The sequence below is a fragment of the Sinocyclocheilus rhinocerous genome, unplaced genomic scaffold (genome assembly GCF_001515625.1).
Source record: "Sinocyclocheilus rhinocerous isolate Xijiao unplaced genomic scaffold, SAMN03320098_v1.1 scaffold134, whole genome shotgun sequence".
NCBI lineage: Eukaryota > Metazoa > Chordata > Actinopteri > Cypriniformes > Cyprinidae > Sinocyclocheilus > Sinocyclocheilus rhinocerous.
In genome coordinates, this window is record NW_015631070.1 from 439,451 (window position 1) to 461,191 (window position 21,741).

Below are 21,741 nucleotides of genomic sequence, written 5' to 3' on the forward strand. Positions count from 1 at the left end.
GGAGAAGCGGGTGAAGATGAAGTTTTGAACTCTCCACAAGAAAGAGACACCAAATCTTCAAGATTCTCACAGAAAAGCACAAATATGTCCTTAGTTTAGTCTTTGTCAGTGTTGATCAGAATCATGACAGCTGTCAATCAACGGCACTGATGAGAGGCACTTTAACACACAACAACCGACAGTGCAAAATAAACCCTTGTGCATCAAATCAGTAGATCTTAACATCACGATTGAAGATGAATTACTGAAAAAAATCAACATACCTGGAGATTCTGATAACTACAGTATTAAAAGCATGACAAATACACAACGCTCTTAAAGCTTCAGAGATAATATGACATTTTGTCATTAATCTCAAAAAGAACATTCATATTTCTCCCCAAAATCAAAGAAATGAGATTTCTCATGAAGAAAACACAAATATCAAGTGTATTCCAACCCCACTTGAAATTCATATGGCCAGAGATCATTTCGAGATGATTTCAGGGTGTATGTGGGTGTGTTGTTCATCACCCATAGTGTGGAAAAATTACTGTACATGTTGGGCAAAACACTCATTCTTGAGTAAATAAAATTTAGGGCTGCACGATTAATTGCATGCGATTGTCATGCGCATCTTGTCAGTAAAGCCGGTTCTGTGATTAGTAGTAAATCTCCATCAGGGGCATTCAGATGGAGCAGCATGCATCTTGTCAGTAAAGCCGGCCGGTTCTGTAGTAGTAAATCTCCATCAGGTGCTTTCAGATGGAGCAGCATTTACTACACAGAGCCATAGTTCACTGACAAGCTAATCAAAATCGCGTTCATAATCGCAGACGATTTAATCGCGCGATTATGAAATCGAAGCAATCGTTCGCGATGACAGCTGTTTGCGTAGCTTCTCAGTGAACTACGGCTCTGTGTAGTAAATGCTGCTTCATCTGAAAGCACGTGAAAATACCATTTACTAACATTTTTTTACTCCAAACTTCATAACGTCAGTCGAGTGTTTGAAATAAATCCTTCTGTGAGATGATGTGGCTTCTTACACAGAATAAGGCACACGACATATTTCAAAGTATTTTAAGCAGTGATAAGGCTATGTCGATTAGCATTGCATTATTATATACTTTATTATAATAAAAATTATAAGACAAACTCAGATAAACCATATATTGTCATAGTCGTGTGTTTATTAGTTACGTTGAATTAATGAAACCAGTCAAATCTTCTGTTTATTCAGCAACCGCTATCCACCTTTTTCTTGCCGTAAAAATGGGCGCGGCCATTTGTAATTCTGGTCTCATATGCCTCCAGCTATTTTTAGCTGTACAAAACAGTTCGTTTTGCTGCTTGATATTGAAAATGGGTGTGTCTTACCATATTATTTTAATATATTATCTTAATTATGAACACACTGGTTTGTAGTGCAAACAGTTTTACCGTTTACTGCACGTTGTTATTCTTCTCGTTATTTCCCTATAGCGGCTAATGAACCGGAAGTCTCGCCCATAGGCTTACTTCCACGTTGAAGAAAAAGGTGGATAGGGATTTCCTGGGTTTCTTCTGAGAGGCGTATTTGGAGTTTCCTCGCGAGAGCGCCCTCTGGCCTTCGGATGGAGATTTACTACTGATCACAGAACCGTGCTTCACTGAAAGATACGCATGACAATCGTAGCTTCTGCCTAATCGCGATTTATCGCCTTTGCGTTAGTGCAGCCCTAAAACAAATCCAATTTGTGTCACCTTTAAGATGCTGAAGCATGGGGAGGGTTCGTTTTGTTATTGTCTTCTAGACTAGTGCATGTGTCAGAAACATATAAGGAACAGAAAACGCTTCGCACATAAAGCAAAACCTACGTGAGGAGTGAACAGAATCACTCAGAGACACGGACATCGCTCTTAGTGCCGCTCACAAACAGTCTTCAGCAGCTGCAGTCGAACCACGCAGCTGCTCTCCATCACCTCCTTAAACTCGTCAAGTGCAAATGTAATGAAACCAGCTAGAATTATCAAACAGTTTACAGTACAGAACAACCCCACCGCTTCAATTCCAGACAGCAATAAGACAAACTCAGATAAACCATATATTGTCATAGTCGTGTGTTTATTAGTTACGTTGAATTAATGAAACCAGTCAAATCTTCTGTTTATTCAGCAACCGCTATCCACCTTTTTCTTGCCGTAAAAATGGGCGCGGCCATTTGTAATTCTGGTCTCATATGCCTCCAGCTATTTTTAGCTGTACAAAACAGTTCGTTTTGCTGCTTGATATTGAAAATGGGTGTGTCTTACCATATTATTTTAATATATTATCTTAATTATGAACACACTGGTTTGTAGTGCAAACAGTTTTACCGTTTACTGCACGTTGTTATTCTTCTCGTTATTTCCCTATAGCGGCTAATGAACCGGAAGTCTCGCCCATAGGCTTACTTCCTCATTGAAGAAAAAGGTGGTTAGGGATTTCCTGGGTTTCTTCTGAGAGGCGTATTTGGAGTTTCCTCGCGAGAGCGCCCTCTGGCCTTCGGATGGAGATTTACTACTGATCACAGAACCGTGCTTCACTGAAAGATACGCATGACAATCGTAGCTTCTGCCTAATCGCGATTTATCGCCTTTGCGTTAGTGCAGCCCTAAAACAAATCCAATTTGTGTCACCTTTAAGATGCTGAAGCATGGGGAGGGTTCGTTTTGTTATTGTCTTCTAGACTAGTGCATGTGTCAGAAACATATAAGGAACAGAAAACGCTTCGCACATAAAGCAAAACCTACGTGAGGAGTGAACAGAATCACTCAGAGACACGGACATCGCTCTTAGTGCCGCTCACAAACAGTCTTCAGCAGCTGCAGTCGAACCACGCAGCTGCTCTCCATCACCTCCTTAAACTCGTCAAGTGCAAATGTAATGAAACCAGCTAGAATTATCAAACAGTTTACAGTACAGAACAACCCCACCGCTTCAATTCCAGACAGCAACACACCGTGAAAACCTGACCGGTTGACTATTTCATTCAGGAAAATATATCACTTCTTTGTCTGACAAACAGTCCTTACATAAACCGTAGCAGTTTTGTTTGTTTTTCGGGGATGCAGATTATAATCGAGGCTCTAAAGTTGTATGTGATCTGGCATGCAAGCAGTGGAAGTGAGCGCTCATTCTAGCAGCGTCAGCGTGCGTTTGTATCGAAAGATTGGCGAAATGTCTGATGCCATCTGTGTGTCGACTGGTCATGTGAGCGTGATGTCAGCGTTCAGATCAGGTCAAACACACGCAGGCATCGCTCTTCTGAAGGGACGATCACTCACGTACCAGTTAAATGCATGAAGATGATGGAACTATTCTAAACAAGCTATCAGATCTACTGCACTAAAAACTGAACATGAAATGTCACTATGAAATGCATAATTTCAGCTTCAAATGCTCTAAACGCAGCCAATTCTCTAGATAGTAAATGAATCTCACAAAAAACATGCTCAGATCACACAAAAATACATTTGGGACCATTATGGTTGCAAAATAAAATAATTGATTTCAAATTCTCATTATCAAAAAATAAAAATAAATTTAAAAATTCACTGCATTAATCAATGATTCTAATACATTACTCTAAAAATTAACATAAAAACAAAACTAAATACATATAATAGTTACACATGAATTCCAAATTGTTTATTTGTGCATTTATTCATATATTTTTATATTATTATTTTAGATTAATATAAATATTTTAATGGGGCTTAACTGTCACACAAATAATGGCACAAATTTACATTCACTAATTTTCATCACCCATAACGAATCCAATCTGGTTTCAGATTCTGTTCCCTAAACGCCATTCACATGATGACATGTGCTATTTGTGTCAGAAGAACTTTTTTATTTTTACATTTTTAGCAAATGTTTAGTGAATATTCAGTCTCATCCACTGACCAGTCCTTAAGATGTAAGTCATATAAAGTAAAACACATAAACGGTGCATGTTATGCATGCTATTACTGAATCTAATTAAGTAAATAGTCTCCTCAAGTGTTTCATACTTAAATGTATCTTGTTGATTGTATTATTTCACTTTTGGATTGACAGCAATCAATCCAATTTAGCTATCAATTATTATTATAAACTGATTTTTTGGATGCATGTAAACATAGCTACTGATATGAATGTTAATGGTTCTTGTAAAAGCTTCATCTTTATTGTTTTTCCTCTTGATTTTGGGGTGTAAAGTGATCTGGTCATGTTTTAGTGAGATTCACTTCTGCATTTATGGCAAAGTGATCTCAAGAATGAACGTAATATAATTCTAAATGTAATATAATGTTTCACAATGAAGGCCAGCCGCTGTGTCACTGGCATGATTTCCTCCCACGACCCGTGACTTCTGCTCTCTGGAGCACATGATGAACATCCTGCCGAATCCAGTGTTTGAGGAAAGTCAAATGCACATGAATAAGGTTGTGTGTTCTTCACGAGTGATGCCTGTGTGTGTGTGTTTGATTCCTCCCTTCAGCGTTTATTCACATAGTAGATATGAACTGAAGGCCGTTTTCTCCAGTCTCACTGCCCATTTATTCTCAGGCCGTCCACAAACTCCTCCTCCTGCTGCCTCTCAGGAGGTGTGGCCACAGTGGCCCCGCCCTCAGCTCCGGGTTTGACAGGCCCCGCCCCCAACGTCCCATCTGCGCTGTCAGTCTGGGCCTCTTCCTCCTCGGCCTGCGTCTCCTCCTCGCCTCCGTCCCGTGGGAGATCGGGGCCGTCGCCATCCAGTGGTAAATTAGTTCTCGCGGCTTCCTTGCGCTCGGCGTAGAGGCTCAGGCCCGAGGGAAGCAGGTTCTTAAAGTCTGTCTCAAAGGGCAGCTGAACGCCCACCGGGAGGCCACCGATGCCCAGACTGACGCCTGCCGCCACCGACGAGCCCTGATAAACCTCCATCCCATCCGGCAGCATGGACTGGATCTTGGGAAGCCAGCGCTTCCGCACGCGCCGCGCGTTGGTGCACATGTCAGCGGCGATGACATTCATCTCGCTTTCCTTAAAGTTGGGCGCGAAGTTCTGACAGTAAACTAGAAAAAAAGAGTGCATTATTAAGAGCTTGAATGAGAAGGAAACTAAAGCTGCATGATTGGTGAGCAATTAACAGTTAATGATGAATTCACATTCTGCATGATTACACAGCCCTGCATCCTGAGAAGTTTTTTTGCTGAGTTGCAAACATGGCTTGTATTACCTAATTTGATCATTTGAGTTCAAAAATATCAATAAAATATTTCCATCATGTACAGACTTTTCACAAAATAATAGAGAATATTTTTTCAAATTATATACACTACCAGTCAAAAGTTTTTGAACAGTATGATTTTTAATGTTTTTTAAAGAATTATCTTCTGCTCACCAAGCCTGAATTAATTTTATCCAAAATACAGCAAAAGCAGTAATATTGTGAAATGTTTTTACTATTTAAAATAACTGCTTTCTATTTGAATATATTTTGAAATGTAAGTGTCACATAATCCTTCAGAAATCCTTCTAATATTCTGATTTGTTGTTCAAGAAACATTTATTATTATTATTATTATTAATATTTAAAACAGTTGAGTACATTGTTTCAGGATTCTTTGATGAACAGAAAGATCCAACGATCAGCATTTATGTGAAATAAATAGCTTTTGTAACATTATACACTATACCATTCAAAAGCTTGGAGTCAGTATAATTTGTATTTTTTTGGGGAACTTTTTTTTTTTTTTTAGCAAGGATGCTTTAAATTGATTAAAACATTATGATAAAGACAGAAAAAACCTGAAAAAATTCTACTCAGCTGTTTTCCACAAAATAATAATAATAATAATAGTTTTTTTGAGCAGCAAATCAGAATATTAAGAATGATTTCTGAAGGATCATGTGACTGGAGTAATGATGCTAAAAATTTAGCTTTGAAATCAGAAATAAATTACATTTTAAAATATATTTCAAAAGAAAACAGTTATTTTAAAAATATTTCAAAATTGTACTGTTTTTGCTGTACTTTGGATCAAATAAATGCAGGCTTGGTGAGCAGAAGAGACTTCTTTAAAAACATTAAAAATCTTACTGTTCAAAAACCTTTGACTGGAAGAGTATGTAACAGCTTTAATGACTTTAAATGACAAATGTCAGAAGTTTTGACATGACAAAAAGAAGTATTCATTTAACTTACAAACTGCAGAGGAGTGGAATATACGTTAAAATACTCCACTGAATGTCAAAGAAACTTAGATAGATACAAATTTATAAATAAATAAGCTTTTTCACAAAATCTGTGATTTTCTGTGTCTGTTTGGATGCAGTAAAAGCAGAAAACATCTGGCTCATGTTTGCCTTTTCTTCTGTCAGTTTCCATAATTCTGACCTTGAAATCGGGATTAGGCATCAAATAATGTCATACGTGTGAAAATGGGCTGAGAATTGAACTAATAGTTGTAATCTAGCTCAGAGGAAGACAGGAATCATGTGTTTGTGGGGTTTTCTGCTGATTAACAGATAACATAAGAGTTCTTCACCACTTGGCTGCCAAAAGCAAAAATGCTACGAAATGCATTATATTTAGTAAAGAGTGTGACATGCTTCACCAAAACAGACACTATTTTTGGATGAAATATTGGATTTTATACAGCAGATGTGATGCAGGGTGGAGTAATGAATGTTGATTTGAACATCATTAATGATTATATAGAGCGTAACGTACGTTTGACAGCGTTCAGGACTCGACTGTCCAGTGGTTTTCTGCTGGGGTCGCTGGTTGACGATCGGATCCCCGTCCCACAGCTGTTTGCTAACGTGTTCCTGCAGGATTCACAAGCAGCCAGCAGAGGGTGCAGTGGAAAGCAAAGCCATGAGACCAAAACACTCAATATCTCAATAACTGCACTGCACATAACTGGAGCGAGTAATATGGAGCAAATTTTGTGCCAATATTCATCAAACAAATCCACCGTTTTGCAAATAAATACAATCTGCTTTGCAAAGAAAAACTCGACTTTCAAACAAACGCAAAGTGATTTGCAAATACAAAACTCTATTTGAGAGAAAATGCAGAGGTATGGACAAATATATTAATTGTGTGTTACAACTGTGAGACTCATTTGCCTTTTTATGAGGAAACTTGGCTTGATTTTCTCACAAATGCAATTGAGCAACTTCCTTTTCCAAAAACAGCAGATGGCGCTGTCGGTCAATTTACGCTAGTCTCCCGAGACCCGAAAAAACTTCTCTGACCCTGACAACCTTTTCAGGGAGTACAGCAGACCAACATGAGTGGGGAACAGGTGAGTTTCTGCCTTATCTATAATTAACCATTTAGATGTTTTCACAAAGCGACCCTACTACAATGTTTCATTCTGCTATATATGTTGAGACATAGTTTACAGTGGAGAGAAATGTTGTAGGCTCGACTGTAGGAAGTTGCTCAATTGCATTTGTGAGAAAATCAAAAATCAAAGCAGTTTGTCTTTATTTGCAAAACGCTGGATTTGTTTGATGAATATTGGCACAAAATTAGCTCCATAGTGTAACGCTACACAATATGACGGTTTGGTACATAACTCATGTTTGAAGTCATGGTTCGGTACGTTTTCGGTGCAGCACATGGAAAAATGCAACATAAAAGTGCTTCTTCAAACACCAGCCTCAGGTCTCCTTCCTTTACACTTTTTTGCTAACCTTGGAGGCTTAAAGCGGCTTTGGTTTAACAGAGACTCATTTACTGTTAGCAGGTCCGGCGCGAGCTCAACTGCCGCTCTAGGTAAAACCTACCGTGCCGCCGCCACTTCACATTCACAATTAAACACAATCTTTAAGATGCATGTGAAAGACTGGAGATTTTGTTTATTGGTACAACTGCATTAAAATAAAGCAGACACGGGCGTGTTTTCTGATTATTATATTTTTTTCCTACTGCAACGTAAAAAAATTAATGAATAAAAAATAACCATTAAAGCTGCAAAGGCAAATTAAGTGTATGTACAGGCCTGAAGTGGCCATGGGAAGATTTGTGTGAACATATTTATAGCCTATTTAGTTTTTATACAGTTTAGTTTCAGTTTTAGTTTTAGTAATTAAAGTAATTTAAGTAATTAAAGTTCACACTTCCAGAGCGCAGACCAAAGACATTTTAATTTAAGCTTATTGACGCAAACCTCTAGCGACACAAAATTAAAGCATGCTGAGATTGATTAGAAAACGATTATTTATTTTTGATTATTATTTTTAGTTAGGTGTTCAATAACTGCTGTTGGTATCGTTTCGTTTTAGTTTTTCATTTATTTTGATATTTTTTTTATCTTTCTTTCTCTAAATGCCTTTTAGTAAAATACAGTTCTTAATACAACATATTTTACCGTTTAAACATGTATACAACATTTCTTACATTTAAACTTGTTTAACAAGCATTTTAGAAGTAAAAATGAAACATTTAATCGTAGCAAAAAGACTGATGCGGCTTGTTTAGGTGACTTGGTTTGCTTTGCATAAAATAAAATGATTTACAGCAAAGAAACTGTTTTATAGATTAAATAAAACATACACAAACCTATATTTGACCAAAGAAATGCAAGTCGGCGGCACTGAGAACTACTCTCACCTGAAGAGAATGCAAAATATCTGCGCTCATTACAAACACTGGGTTGTTGCGACTCTCCTGTCCCAGGAGCTGGGTTACACAAAAACTACCCAAACACAAAAAAAATGTTGCAATAAAATAACCATGATTTTTAGAGTATATGTGCATACTATAAAAGCAACTGATGCAAGCTGGTAATCACTTAAGTGGGTCCAATAAACGATTGCGCGAATGCTCCATTACCTCTCCATCCTCTGATCACTTGCCGGATCCGTCAACCCGCTTTATTCCGGAACCTCGCAATTTATAAATTAAACACTGTTCGTAGCGGTATAAATGGTAAAGGCTAAATATAGGCTACCTGGCTAAAAAAACAAAATATGGTTTTGGTCCAAAACCGTGTTTTTTTTTTGGATGTACGTGGATGTATCCACCTGTGTCTCCCTCACGTTTTCTCTCACAGTAGGCTATAATCTTACCTTTCAGAAGCACGTGTCAGGCTTTAAAACTCATCAGACATCACCAGTAGCAAAAGTCATTCATGTCCGGATAGTTTTATTCATTTTGATGACATTTATGGAAGAACATGAGGGTGGTTTGCATGTGATATTGACGCTGTTCAGGTGGAGCACAGCGTGGGAGTGGCATTACTATGAAGCTAAGTTAATTTAGAGTTAGAATAACTAAGGGGTGATAACTTGTTGATATGAGTGCAATAATTCCAAAGAATACCCAAAAGATAAACTAAAATCTCTGTCCTTTTTGCCGCCCTGACTGTGCTGCTGCCCCCACCTGCCGCCCTAGGTTTCCTAACTGCAGCTGTGAGTCCTTCATTATTTTTCAGATGCGGTCACAACATCAAAGTATAGCGATATAGACTATCATTCCATCCATGTGCAGAGGTTAAATGCTGGATTCATTCAGTACACACATGCATGTCAAAGCGAATGAGACATACAAATACATGTACCGTCACACCCCTGCAGACAGCGGTGATTTGATGTGAGGTCACACACCTGTCAAAGAAGGTGGCGAGGAGCCTGCGCAGCAGCACCTTGTGTTTGACACCAGCACACAGATGACAGTTCATCAGCTGACCTCTGGTCATGAACACACCTGTGCCTGAACAACACAGAGAGATGGGACAGTAATCAGCTCCAGTGCATGAACAACATCTGTGGCAAGACAGATAGCACAGGTGAACAAGGTAAAAAGACATTTCAAAGATTTCTGAAATGTTTTGTTTAAATATGCAAATTAGGCACTATCTAATTAAATATGCATTAATTAGCACACATTTCCAGCACATAAATCTGAACATTATATAAAGCCATATTAATAGTCCTTGTTTGATTTTGTTGTCATATATTAGAGTTAAAAGTGTTTCCACGGGGGATTTTGGATTTCTCTTTTTATCACTCCATAAATCAGAAAATACTGTCAACAGACAGAAAACAAATACAATTTCACCATGTTTTTAGGAGTAAAATGTTGTATAAATCAGCGTGAATGATTTATGAACAAACCCCTCAGTAAAAAACCTTCAGAGTATAGATAGGAATAAAACTAACATTTGGTGTACGTTGTAGAAAAAAAACTCTTTAAAGATATGGATTGAAATTGCAATAAAATAAACACTTAAATGTGTATTTTGGATGCTTTCTGTCCGCTAGTCTGACGGTCTGCAAGTCTCTGAAAAATGTAATCTGAAGTTTTTATGAAATGGCAAGGTTAATTTTGGTTGTAAAATGGTATAACCTCAAGAAAATGTGACTTTTTGTAGATACATTTCATAGATTTCATTCATTCTGCTGGAGTGGTAAAGTGTGTCCATCTTTCTTTAAGCAGTCAGACTATAGTTTTCAAGGTGGATGATCTGCTTCAGGTTGGTACATTGTAAAAAACAATTTTGAAGTTGTCAATAAAACAAAGATTATTCAAGTATTTTTAATTTGACAAGAAAATACTACTAGTCTTTCTAGTTCAAAATTCACATTTAATTCAATGTTACTTGCTGTTTCTTTGTAATTATTTGTGAAATTTACTATAATTTACTTTGAAATAGTTTTCACTCAGAAAAGGTTTCAAAGTAAATCCTATAAACCAATTTGTTTTCTATCACACAAGTTAAAAGGTGTAATGATCAGGAGTTATACTTTCAGCAATGGTTTTGAGTGAACATTTTTGAATAAACATTTTTAACATTTCTGCCTGTTAGGCTTACATTGCAAGGGCTTTACTAGTAACAAGGGGCAAAATCATTCATTATGATCTTCTGCATTGGATAATGAGCTTCGGTTGTGTTCCTTCAATGTCTTCATGATATAGTCTCATTTTTGTTAACTTTCATATAGGGTTGATTGAGTGATTTCACCAACCTGCCACCAGTTCCAGTTTCTCTCCGGGGTCTCCCTCGGTGTAGAGTTTGGGATGGCATCGGTAGCCGATCTGACTGATGAGACTAGCGGGCAGAGCCACCAGATCTCTGCGGATGAGCACACACGAGCGATTCTCCAGCGACACCGGCATGACCGCCATCTCCGGCTTCTCTGCCACTGAAAAAGACAGAGTCCCGATAACATTCAGAACCTCTGATACGGCCTCAGATCACGACAAATTAGGGCTGCACAATTAGTCGAATTTCTAATCGCGATAACAATTATGGATGCCACTGGCAATGGATGCGTAATCGTTCAAAGCGGCAATTAATCATTTCAAAGTCCACTTACGTTATTCTGCGTGCTTAAGATGCATTTTTTTCTTTCTACATGTTATCTTAACGGTTTTTCCCATTATTTAAATTTTAGTTTTAGTATAACATTATAATACAATTCATATTTTTACTTTTTTATAATTTAAAGAAGAAACCAATCCGATGTATAGTTGACATTTGAGGCTTAATACTATAGAAAAGCACTAAAAGTTTTTCTAGAGTGTTTTCAGCTTTTTTTATTTTCATATGAAAATACGGCATGCAGTTGCATTAAACAATGGTATAAACATCATTCAATGTAAATTGTGATAATCGCAATTAATAATCGCAATTACAATTTCAAGGGAATAATCGACAATTATGATTTTTGTCATAATCGTGCAGCCCTACGATAAATCATGCCGTGAAATCAATACGGTTGAGAACTCAACACTGTTTTAGTCCATCTAAACAGATGCTTATACGTTCTGCACATAGTAAAAAATTATGCATACACTCAATATAATCTATTTACTTTAACTCATCAAAATCATTTAAAGAGGTCACATGATGCTTTTTAAAAGATCATTATTTTGTGTATTTGGTGTAACAGAATATGTTGACATGCTTTAATGTTCAAAAAACACATTATTTTTCAAATACTGTACATTATTGCAGGTCCTCTATGCACCGCCTCTCTCAAACGCTTCGTTTTCTACAAAGTCCCTCCTTCCGACAAGCGCAGTCTGCTCTGATTGGCCAGCTGACCCAGTGCATTGTGATTGGCCGAACACCGCAAGCACTCGTCGGAAATGTAACGCCCCTTACCATAATCGCGAGCTTCATCTTTCAAAATAAATGTAAAGACAGTAAATAATGTCATTAGTTTTACCATCAGTTCAAGCCCGAAAGGGGAACAGAGTCGCGTGACAGACACAGTGATGAAGCTGGTATGTGTTTGCAGTACACAAGCCACGGTTAAGACAGCTGACTCCACTGTGATGTGTCTCGCTCTCTCTCTCTCTCTCTCTCTCTCTCTCTCTCGCTCTCTCTCTCTCTCACACACACGCGCGCACGCACACACGATGCGCAAAACTCCGCATTTGAACAGTCAATAGCAAATACTTAAACTAATAACAAAACAGTAGCTGATTCAGAAGCGCCAGATTGTCATAGTAAAGTCAGAATTACCTCCTCTCCTAGGTTCACGGAACGGTCGTCCATAAAATGCATTGCTGTTCTGTTGTAAGTGATCCAAATAAAGTGCTTTTGCTTTCGCACTGAAACACACAGCGTCTCCCTGACATGCTGCATCAACACTAACTGCGGTTACTGAAACCACGCGTTCTTTCTTTGCGTGAACATTTGGGTGGCATTATGCAAATATTTCCATATAGTGTGGTAGATATGTGGGGGCGTGTTAGAATGAGCCGTTTTAGGGGGGCGTGGCAGAGTCTTAACTTTGATAAAGAATATCTCTTTGGTTTTGAGACTTTAGTCTTTGCAACTTCAGGGATCTTATCTATGCACAATCAGCTTGTAACACTCCAAAGAGAAAGGAAAACTTGAAATCGCATCATATGACCCCTTTAACCAATTTCAACTTCATTTTTAAGGCGAGTCACTACAGGCAAAAAAATTTTCATGCATCTGTCAATTTTGAGATTTTGGGCTATTTGGCCTTTCATAAAGTGTTGTTTCAAACTACTGCAACTTTCAATAAAACATCTGAAATACACATTTAAGTGTTTATTTTATTGCACTTTATCTACATGTGCCTGTAGATTTAATTTCCAATTCATAACCATATCAATTCAAAAGTTGGTTTCTCCACTTCAGCAGCACTTACACCAAAACTTAAGAGTTTTATTCATATCTATATTCTGAATGACTTGTACAGCCAATTTGCTACTTAAAATGTAAGTTAAGTTGAATTAGGTGGACATTTTTACAGTGACTCTATTCAGACGAAGCGCCTGCTCTTCACTTATTTGACGCATTGAGTTGCTTCATCTCAATAAAGCTCTGCACTGGCACGACTAATAGAAAAGTTCTGCTTCTCATTTGTCCTTCAGTCCCACACACACAAAAGATGTGTGAGCTCTCAAGTAACCCACAATGTGACCCTCTAGAGCGGTGACTGATTACAGACTGAATGCATTTCACGATCTGTGACACCCGAGCGCCGGGCGAGAGCTACAGTGAGTGTCACTGCAGAGGGACACGTCCATTTCTAGTCAGGATAGTTCTGTATAGTTACCAAACATATGGGACAAATCAAGACAGGAACTCCAATAACACAGCAGATAAAAGATCAGTGTGTTACTCAACATGGAGGAATGCTCATATTCAACAGCATTTCACTCTGAATTTGACCTTTCAGCTGCACTTTCTTCAAACTCTGACTCATTAACCTCAGGCACTTTCTCATGAAATGCTCAAGTGTGTCTCCATGACGTACTACTGATTAAATAAACACCAAAATCAACTTACATTAGCATAACAACTGTTACAACAGAAAGTTGGTGTTTTTCCATTGGAATATCATTAGACAGATGCAGCCAATTTGCATGTTTAATTATACCTAAATTAAGCTTTTACTGATATTAAAATGTTATTTTTCCTCAAAAATGCCCTGCACTTACTAGAAAAAAGTCCTGAATTAATGCTGTGGTATTTCATAATTTCACATTTGAGTGAGAGCCATCTTAATTTTTGTCTTGACTTTTTTTAACACATTTATATTGGCCTCGGAGCTTAATATTTAATATTTTTTTTACTGAAAATGACAGATCTTGGCATGAAGTCGTGGAAGCAATTCAGAGTTTTTTCCTCAAATCACAGTTCAGAATTGTGAGGCGTTAACTCAAAATTCAGAGAGAAAAAAGAATTGAGAAATTTAAATGGGTCATTTTGAGAAAAAAACTCAGAATTCGGACTTTTTCCTCACAATTCTGAGTTTATATCTCACAAATCTGTTTTTAATTGGGACTTTATATCTCCCAACTTTTACTTTTTTTTTCTCAGAATTGTGAGTTTATATCATGCAATTCTGATAAAAAAAGAATTGTGAGATACAAACTTAGAATTGCGAGACAAAAAAAAGTCAGAATGGTGAGATAAAAATGTTTGTTTTTATCCCATGGCAGAAACAAGGTTCCATACAAAGTATGTGAAAACTATATTTGGAGTAACATTTGCTAATTGGGGCCATTATTATTAATGTTTGCCCTGATCTTTAATCCTGTAACATTTTAAATGTAACAGTGTCTGTAAATTTTTTTTATATAAAATGGGTTATTTATAAATTTTTAATTATGATGACTGATTTACTAGCACTATGTCCTGAGAATTACCATCCAACTATAGAAATATTACATTTCACTACATGCTTTTGACTGAGTGTGTTCTGGAGAAAGCCACACTGTAATAATTCATCAGGTTATCTTTAGCACATGTCTCTGATATCACAGTTAAACAGACATCATGAACCGCCCAATGTTCACACTTCTGCTCACGCGTGTTTCTTTGCTGTCTATTTTATGTCTCACAACAACTTTTTTTTTTTTTTAACAGCTCACTAACAATTCTGACAGTTGTTGTAATGAACTGCTTATAAGCTTAGTGATGAAATGTGACTAAAAACCAGTCCTGGACCTGAACTGGCCCCTACAACCCACTGCAAAAGACATCCTGAAATATAATTAGGTGTATTAGTTTTACTTTTGGCTTTTGTTGGTTACTTTTGTTGTTACTTGACCCAAAGTAATGAGCCTGTAACCTATTTAACAGCAACAGAAGCAACCTCTGGTTTACTAGTGAATGATATGATATGATCCCAGTGTAATATATTCATTATTCCATTACTAGTGGGCACGGTTACTCATTACATTTACTACCATTCAAAAGTTTGGGGTTGGTAGGATCAATGTTTGTGAAAGAAGTTTCTTCTGTTCACCAAGGCAGTATTTAGTTGATCAAAAATACAGTAAAAACAGTGAAATATTATAATTTAAATAACTGTTTTCTATGTGAATATTAATGTAATTTATTGCTGTGATCAAAGCTAAATTTTCAGCATCATTACTCCAGTCTTCAGTGTCACATGATTCTTCAGAAATCATTCTAATATGCTGATTTGCTGCTCAAAAAAAATGTCTGAAAACAGTTGTGCTACCAAATATTTTTTGGAAACCGTGATGCATTTAATTTTTCAGTATTCTTTGATGAATAGAAATTTCAAAAGAACAGCATCTATTTGAAATAGAAATCTTTTGTAACATTATAAATGTCTCTACTGTCACTTTTGATCAATTTAATGCATCCTTGTTGAATAAAAGCATTAATATATATATATATATATAAATAAATAATCGACCCCAAACCTTTGAACAGTACATAGAAAAAATAAAATGTAAAAAATTAAAATACATTTAAAAAAACCCCCACAAAAGTAAAATCAATTAATCTAAAGTAAAATAAATTATTGTAAAATAAATTCATCTCAAAAGCAGACATCAAAATATTCCCCCCAAAACATTATAAGACTGTGTACACTGTATCAAGATCATATATAGTACTGTAATTAAAACTCTTCCAACTCTGAATGAGAACGATGCAGGTTATCAAAAGGCAGAATTCATGAAACATTAAACTTCCCCTCCTGTCAGCCAGTTTTTAACTGGCACATTATCACTTTTCAAACCATCTGCCACATGCTGAGCAATCCATCTCTAAATCAAAGTAACCTCATATAACATTTGCCTGTCATTCAAACCATCAGAAATGACACACAATCAACAGCAGACGAGAGTCGGACAGAAGAAGAAGCTGCCGTACTTCCGTAAGGGTTGGCCGAGCGGCCGCACAGCTGGCTGTAAGTCTCGTCTGCATCGAACGGCTCTTCCTCAAACTCCTCGTCTTCGTTCTGGTAAGACGTGGGGCTGTCAGTGGTCGGGAGGCTGGACGCTCCCGGACTGGAACGCTCTCCCAGATACGCCGGAGCCCCGGGCGGAAACGCCCCCACCGAGAACAGGAGTGCGGCCCGTGCCGAACGTGTCCCGTCGCTAGCTCGTTTGGCCAGCGGCTCCTCCAGCTTGATCCTGCGGGCCTGCGATGGCAGCGAGGGTGACCAGCCGGCTGGCACCAGCGGGTGGGTGCTGGGACTCTGCGGGCCCGAGTTGGGCTCGTCCATGGCGGCTGTGGCCGAGTCGCAGTGCGGCGAGTTGGCTTTGAACATCAGGTCCATGCCGCGCTCCACGATGTGCTGGATTTGCAGGTATCCGGCTGTGTACATCACGACCAGCTGCTCGCTGGCGGCCATGGTCAGCTTCCCCGTGTAGCAGAAGCTGAGGATCTGCTGGAAACAGGCCGGTGTGACCGAGGATGGCAGCTCGAACTGTGCTTTGCTGCTGCCACTGAACAGGTCGCGGAAGTACAGGCTGCTGGCGGCCAGCACAGCGCGGTGGGCCTTGAACGCCTGGCCCTTCACCAGGATGGAGACGTCGCAGTACTGGCCCTGCAGCCGCTGCTCGTTCAGGGAGCCCAGCACCACGCTGCCAAAGTTAGGGATCTCCATGTGGAGCATCTGGGACATGGCGGCCCGCGTTCACACCGTCGACAGAGCCAGTGAGAGGGTCATCTGGACAGAGACGAGACACAACAAGAGTGAGAAACAGCCACATTCAGAGAAAATGGCACATGCATACAGAAAAAGACATGCACCCATGAACACATCTGATATTGCCATTATGATCAGGGTTAATTAAACCACCAAAAAAAAAACACACAAACAGACATATTCATGAAATTCTAACTGAAATAAAATAAATAAAAAAGGCAATTAAAAAAAAAAACTTCAACTAGTCTGATTCTCATTTTCATTTAATTTAATTTAACATGATGTATTAAAATAAACTAATTTAAAGGTTCCTAAAAGCTATATTAAAATAAATAAATAAATAATAAAAATGATAAAAAACAACATTACTAAAATCAAGTATAATATATAAAGACATATATAATACATACAGCAAGAGAGAGCGTGCAAAGAACAACTCGCACCCCTGAATGAATAGATCCGATATGAAGCTATTATGACCACAGGGTGTGTATATATACGTGTGTGTGTGTATGCATGTACAGTGGTGGCCAAAATTATTAGAACACTAGTATTTTCACCAGCTAAAAAAGGGTCTTAAGTCAGTTATCGTCTGCTGTAGTGTGTCAGTAGGAAATACCATTTTGCCATTAATTGTAATATCATCTCATCATCATCCAGTCTGTCTGGAATGACATGAAGAAACAGAACGAACTGAGACAGACTAAATCCAGAAGAACTGTGGCAACGTCTCCAAGACGCTGTTGCCACAGTTCTTCTGGATTGAGTCTGTCTCAGTTTGTTCTGTTTCTTCATGTCATTCCAGACAGACTGATGATGATGAGATCAGATCTCTGTGTGGAGCGCTGGATGTTGTCAGACTCCTTACGCAAAAAAAATCTCAATGGATTATTACAATTAATGGCAAAATAATTGTTTGGAAACTGATCTTTCCTACTAACACACTACAGCAAAAGATAGAAATTTTGACTTAAAACCATTTTTTAGCTGGTGAAAATACTAGTGTTCTAATAACTTTGACCACCACTGTATATGCTGAATATATTAAAGCTTTTTCTTTTTCTTATCAGACAGAAGAGTTAAAGACTCTCAAAAGAAAATGAGCGCTCCTGCGCACTAACATTCACAACAATGTCAAAATAAAAGTCCTGCTTCCAACTCTGATCGGCCAAACAGAAAAACGTAACAACCAACACTTACAATTACAAAATGCCAATATTGGGTGATATATTGGCCTTGCCTTGATCATGAGATACCGGCATCAGCCGATGAAAACCCTAATCAATGAAACAGCAGTAAAGATGCTCTGAATCACACTCAACAACAGATAAACACATTTGAGCTCAGACCGTTGATCAGACACACACACTCATTAATCATCAACAACACACACACACACACATACTTGTGTATGCGTTTTATAGGGGTTTTATGCTGTACAAACTATATTTTCTTTGCCCTTTCCCTTCTATTCACTATTTTCTATTCCCTAACCCTACACCTAAAGCTACCCCTCACACCTAACTACTGGCATATTTCGAATTTCAAAAAAACACTGTTCAGTATGTTTTTTAAGCCACTTGTTTTATAGGACACAGTAAGTGTAAACCTCATAAACCATGTTTAAGTTGTAGTACCCATGTCATTATACACATTTGTGTCCTCATAAACCATATAAACCTTTACACACACACACACACACACACACACACACACTCACTCACTTATAGCCCCAATGATAAGCCGGCGTGACACACACACAGAACTTCCACTCTTGGGAAACACCGCAGCTCATTTCCAGGAACAAAAAGTGAAACGCAGCATCTGTCTGTCTGTCTGTCTGTCAGTCCATCAGTCGCTCACTGAGTTTCAGGAGACAAAGCTTTCATGAGTGTCCGTCTCTCGTCGGGACTCAACAAGTGCAGCTGCATCAGTGTATGTGTGATAAAAGCAATCAATGCTGCGTCTATAAAGTCACACACAAAGACCAGCTACAGTTACACAGAGAGAGAGAGAGAGAGACGGGTGAGGGAGGGGTGAGAGACACAGCAAAGTCATTTGAGGACAGAAGCAGCAAAGCAAATCAACTGCAGCACGACACCATTACACTCACACACACAGCACTGATTTCACTGTAGGCAAATCACGGTGTCCTGGAAAGTCCACACGGATTATTTTCAGGCTGTTTGTTGGGTGATTTATGAGCTTGCGTTGTCACTATAAGAGCATCACCATATGAATATGAATCAGCTAATTGATGCAATAACTATCATCTGCATCCTACTGATAGAACTGTGTTCCATCAACTAGTTAAAGAACAACTAAAACCATAAAAAAAACTTTTGTGTTACTTCAAATGAAATGTTAACTGAAATAAAATAAAATATAAAACAACTTAATTTCTTTACTTACTTCACTTTATTTCAGCTAATTGCTAAAGCAACACTCAGTAACACTTTAGTTTAGGGTAGTGGTGGCGATAGGGCGGGACTTGACAGGGCTATAGCCCCATCAGAAACTTGCTTAGCCCCGGCACAGCCCCCCCCCCAAGGATTTCCTAATGATGTTCCTGTTTTTTGGCGTCACTTTCATTAACATTGAAAAATAAACATTAAAAACCTAAAAAAAAGTGCGTAATACGTGGCCTATAAACAATTGATATTATGGGGGAGGGGTCAAGCAACACAAGCAAGCAACGCGCAAACTGTGTGCAAGAGTTACGCCGGTGAACGTCAGTAAATTCACTATAGAGAAAGTGAAAGTAAAAAAACTGACGGAGCTTTTTAACGCTGCATTAACGGCGCATATTCTCTGAGACAACGAGAGACTAAACTATTTCAACATATGCTGATAACGGTATATAACTTAAATTATCCCCTTAATATTTCTCTTGTGGTCCGTATAGTGAAAAACATGAGAAGAAACGTATTTTGCATTAAGCAGATTGTTTTTGAAAATCGGTGCACGAATAAAAGCTGCTCTTAATTTTCATTGATGACTGCAGTGTTAATAATTTTAATTATAGGCCTATAATTCATTATATAAATTAATAGACCTGTTAAAAAAAAAAAACTTTTTAAAAACATTTTCAATGAGGAGTAAGCTAATATCAACTCAGCACGGGGAGGTTATCGCAGGGCCCCACCGCAGTGCGTGCCCTGCGTGCCCGTCCGCTATGCCACTGTGTGGAAATAGTTGTATGAATTGTCGGCACTTTATCTATTGTAAAAATAGGTTAGAATTTACCATGTTTTCCTGCCAGATGGCATTGAGAGTGACTGACACTTGATGGTCAGAAAAATTGACTAAATAGATGTGTAAAAATAAATAAATAAATAAATAAAGAAAAGAAAAGAAAAGAAAAAAAAAGAAAAAAATCCCTACTTTCTCTCTTTTCTATGTGCATTCATAAATTGTATTAATTTGTAAGTGTCAAACCTTAAACCGCATAAACACATTTCATTACACCAAATACACAAAATAATGTTATTTTTAGCAACATCATATGACCCCCTTTAAGGCAGAAGTCAGCAAATAGCAGTTAATAGTGAGAATTGGTCCTTAAAATAAAGTGTGACCAAAATGATGCAGACACAACAAAATTACTAAGACTTTAACTGAAATTAACTTAAAAACAGAAAATACAAAAATAAAAACTAATTCAAAGTATTTAAAAATTCTTACCCATATTAACATTCAGCTTTCATAGTGCAAAGCAAAGCCAGTTTCTTTGTCGTTTAACTGTAAAAATATCAAAATATCATTTGACAGATTCTGAAACACATTCAGTCCTAATATTGTGTGAAATTTTGTGTCTTACGTCCATTTATCTGAAGATATTTTTTACTGTTAAAGCCGGTAGTGGTTTTGTTCTGCAGGTATTTGTCTTTGGCACAGACACTGAAAACTGCTGTCTGCTTTAGTGAAAGGAGAAAAATCTCTCGGTCTGAGCCGCAGGTGAAGTTATCAATCCAGTCTGACAGACAAATGAACTCAAGACAAACATAAAAACACAAAGACATCCAACACTGACAAGCTGTGTGTCTGCATTCTGAATGAGTTTAATATTTCTGCTCCAAGTTTGAGGCGATATCAACTTTTTCACCCAGTTTCAGTTTTTTTTTAAGTATCAGAAGGCTTTTTTGCATTGCAACACTGTTTTGATGGCAATTGCTTTACAATACATAAAAAGCTATTATTATAAAATTTCATGAAAAAAAAGTTTTTCTTATTTTCATCCTTTCGATTTTGCAGTGAAATATGAGCTGCACATGCTTTCGTGAGATCGCTCACTAAACATCCGTCCAGTGTTGGATTGATACTACGTGACCAGATGCAGTCAAAGACGGCATTTCATGCAAGAGAATGCAAATCGAAACTATGCAACTATGAAAAAATGCAGGCGCTTCTCGCTAGAGGACGATATAGAAAACACAAGTCAGTCTTGCTTTAAACATTTGCATTGGTTTCCACAGATGTTAGCTACAAAGCAAACGGAAAAATCCTGAAACACCATTTAGCAGATGCTGATTATCCAAAGTGCCCTAAAGAACACGTACTGCTGGGATTTTCTATTAGTCCTTGACTGGGTCACTGTCACTATTGGGTGTTTCAAATATCTTTCAAATGCTTCTATTAAAATTCTATTATCTGCATTACAATTTGAGTAAAAGGTCACAAATTTGGAATAATTTGGAATCATTTTTTATATAATAATTAAGTCTCCACTGCTCACTAAGACTGCATTTTTATGATCAAAAATACAGTAAAAACAGTGAAATATTATTACAATTTAAAATAGCTTTTTTCTATATGAATATATTGTAAAATGTAATTTATTTCTGTGATGCAAA

At 37.7% G+C, this 21,741-nt stretch overlaps 1 protein-coding gene across 1 annotated transcript in view; it reads right to left on the reverse strand.

Annotated features, from left to right (window-relative positions):
* Positions 1 to 3,705: 3,705 nt before the first annotated feature.
* Positions 3,706 to 21,741, reverse strand: part of LOC107741500 (nucleus accumbens-associated protein 2-like) — a 42,527-nt gene continuing 24,491 nt past the window's right edge. The window contains exons 2-6 of the mRNA XM_016554254.1: positions 16,108 to 16,909; positions 10,955 to 11,131; positions 9,593 to 9,698; positions 6,705 to 6,802; positions 3,706 to 5,043 (exon numbers count right to left, since the gene is read on the reverse strand). Of these exons, the coding sequence (XP_016409740.1) occupies positions 4,538 to 5,043; positions 6,705 to 6,802; positions 9,593 to 9,698; positions 10,955 to 11,131; positions 16,108 to 16,864 (1,644 nt within the window). The 5' untranslated portion in view covers positions 16,865 to 16,909 and the 3' untranslated portion in view covers positions 3,706 to 4,537. The remainder of the gene's footprint in view (positions 5,044 to 6,704; positions 6,803 to 9,592; positions 9,699 to 10,954; positions 11,132 to 16,107; positions 16,910 to 21,741) is intronic.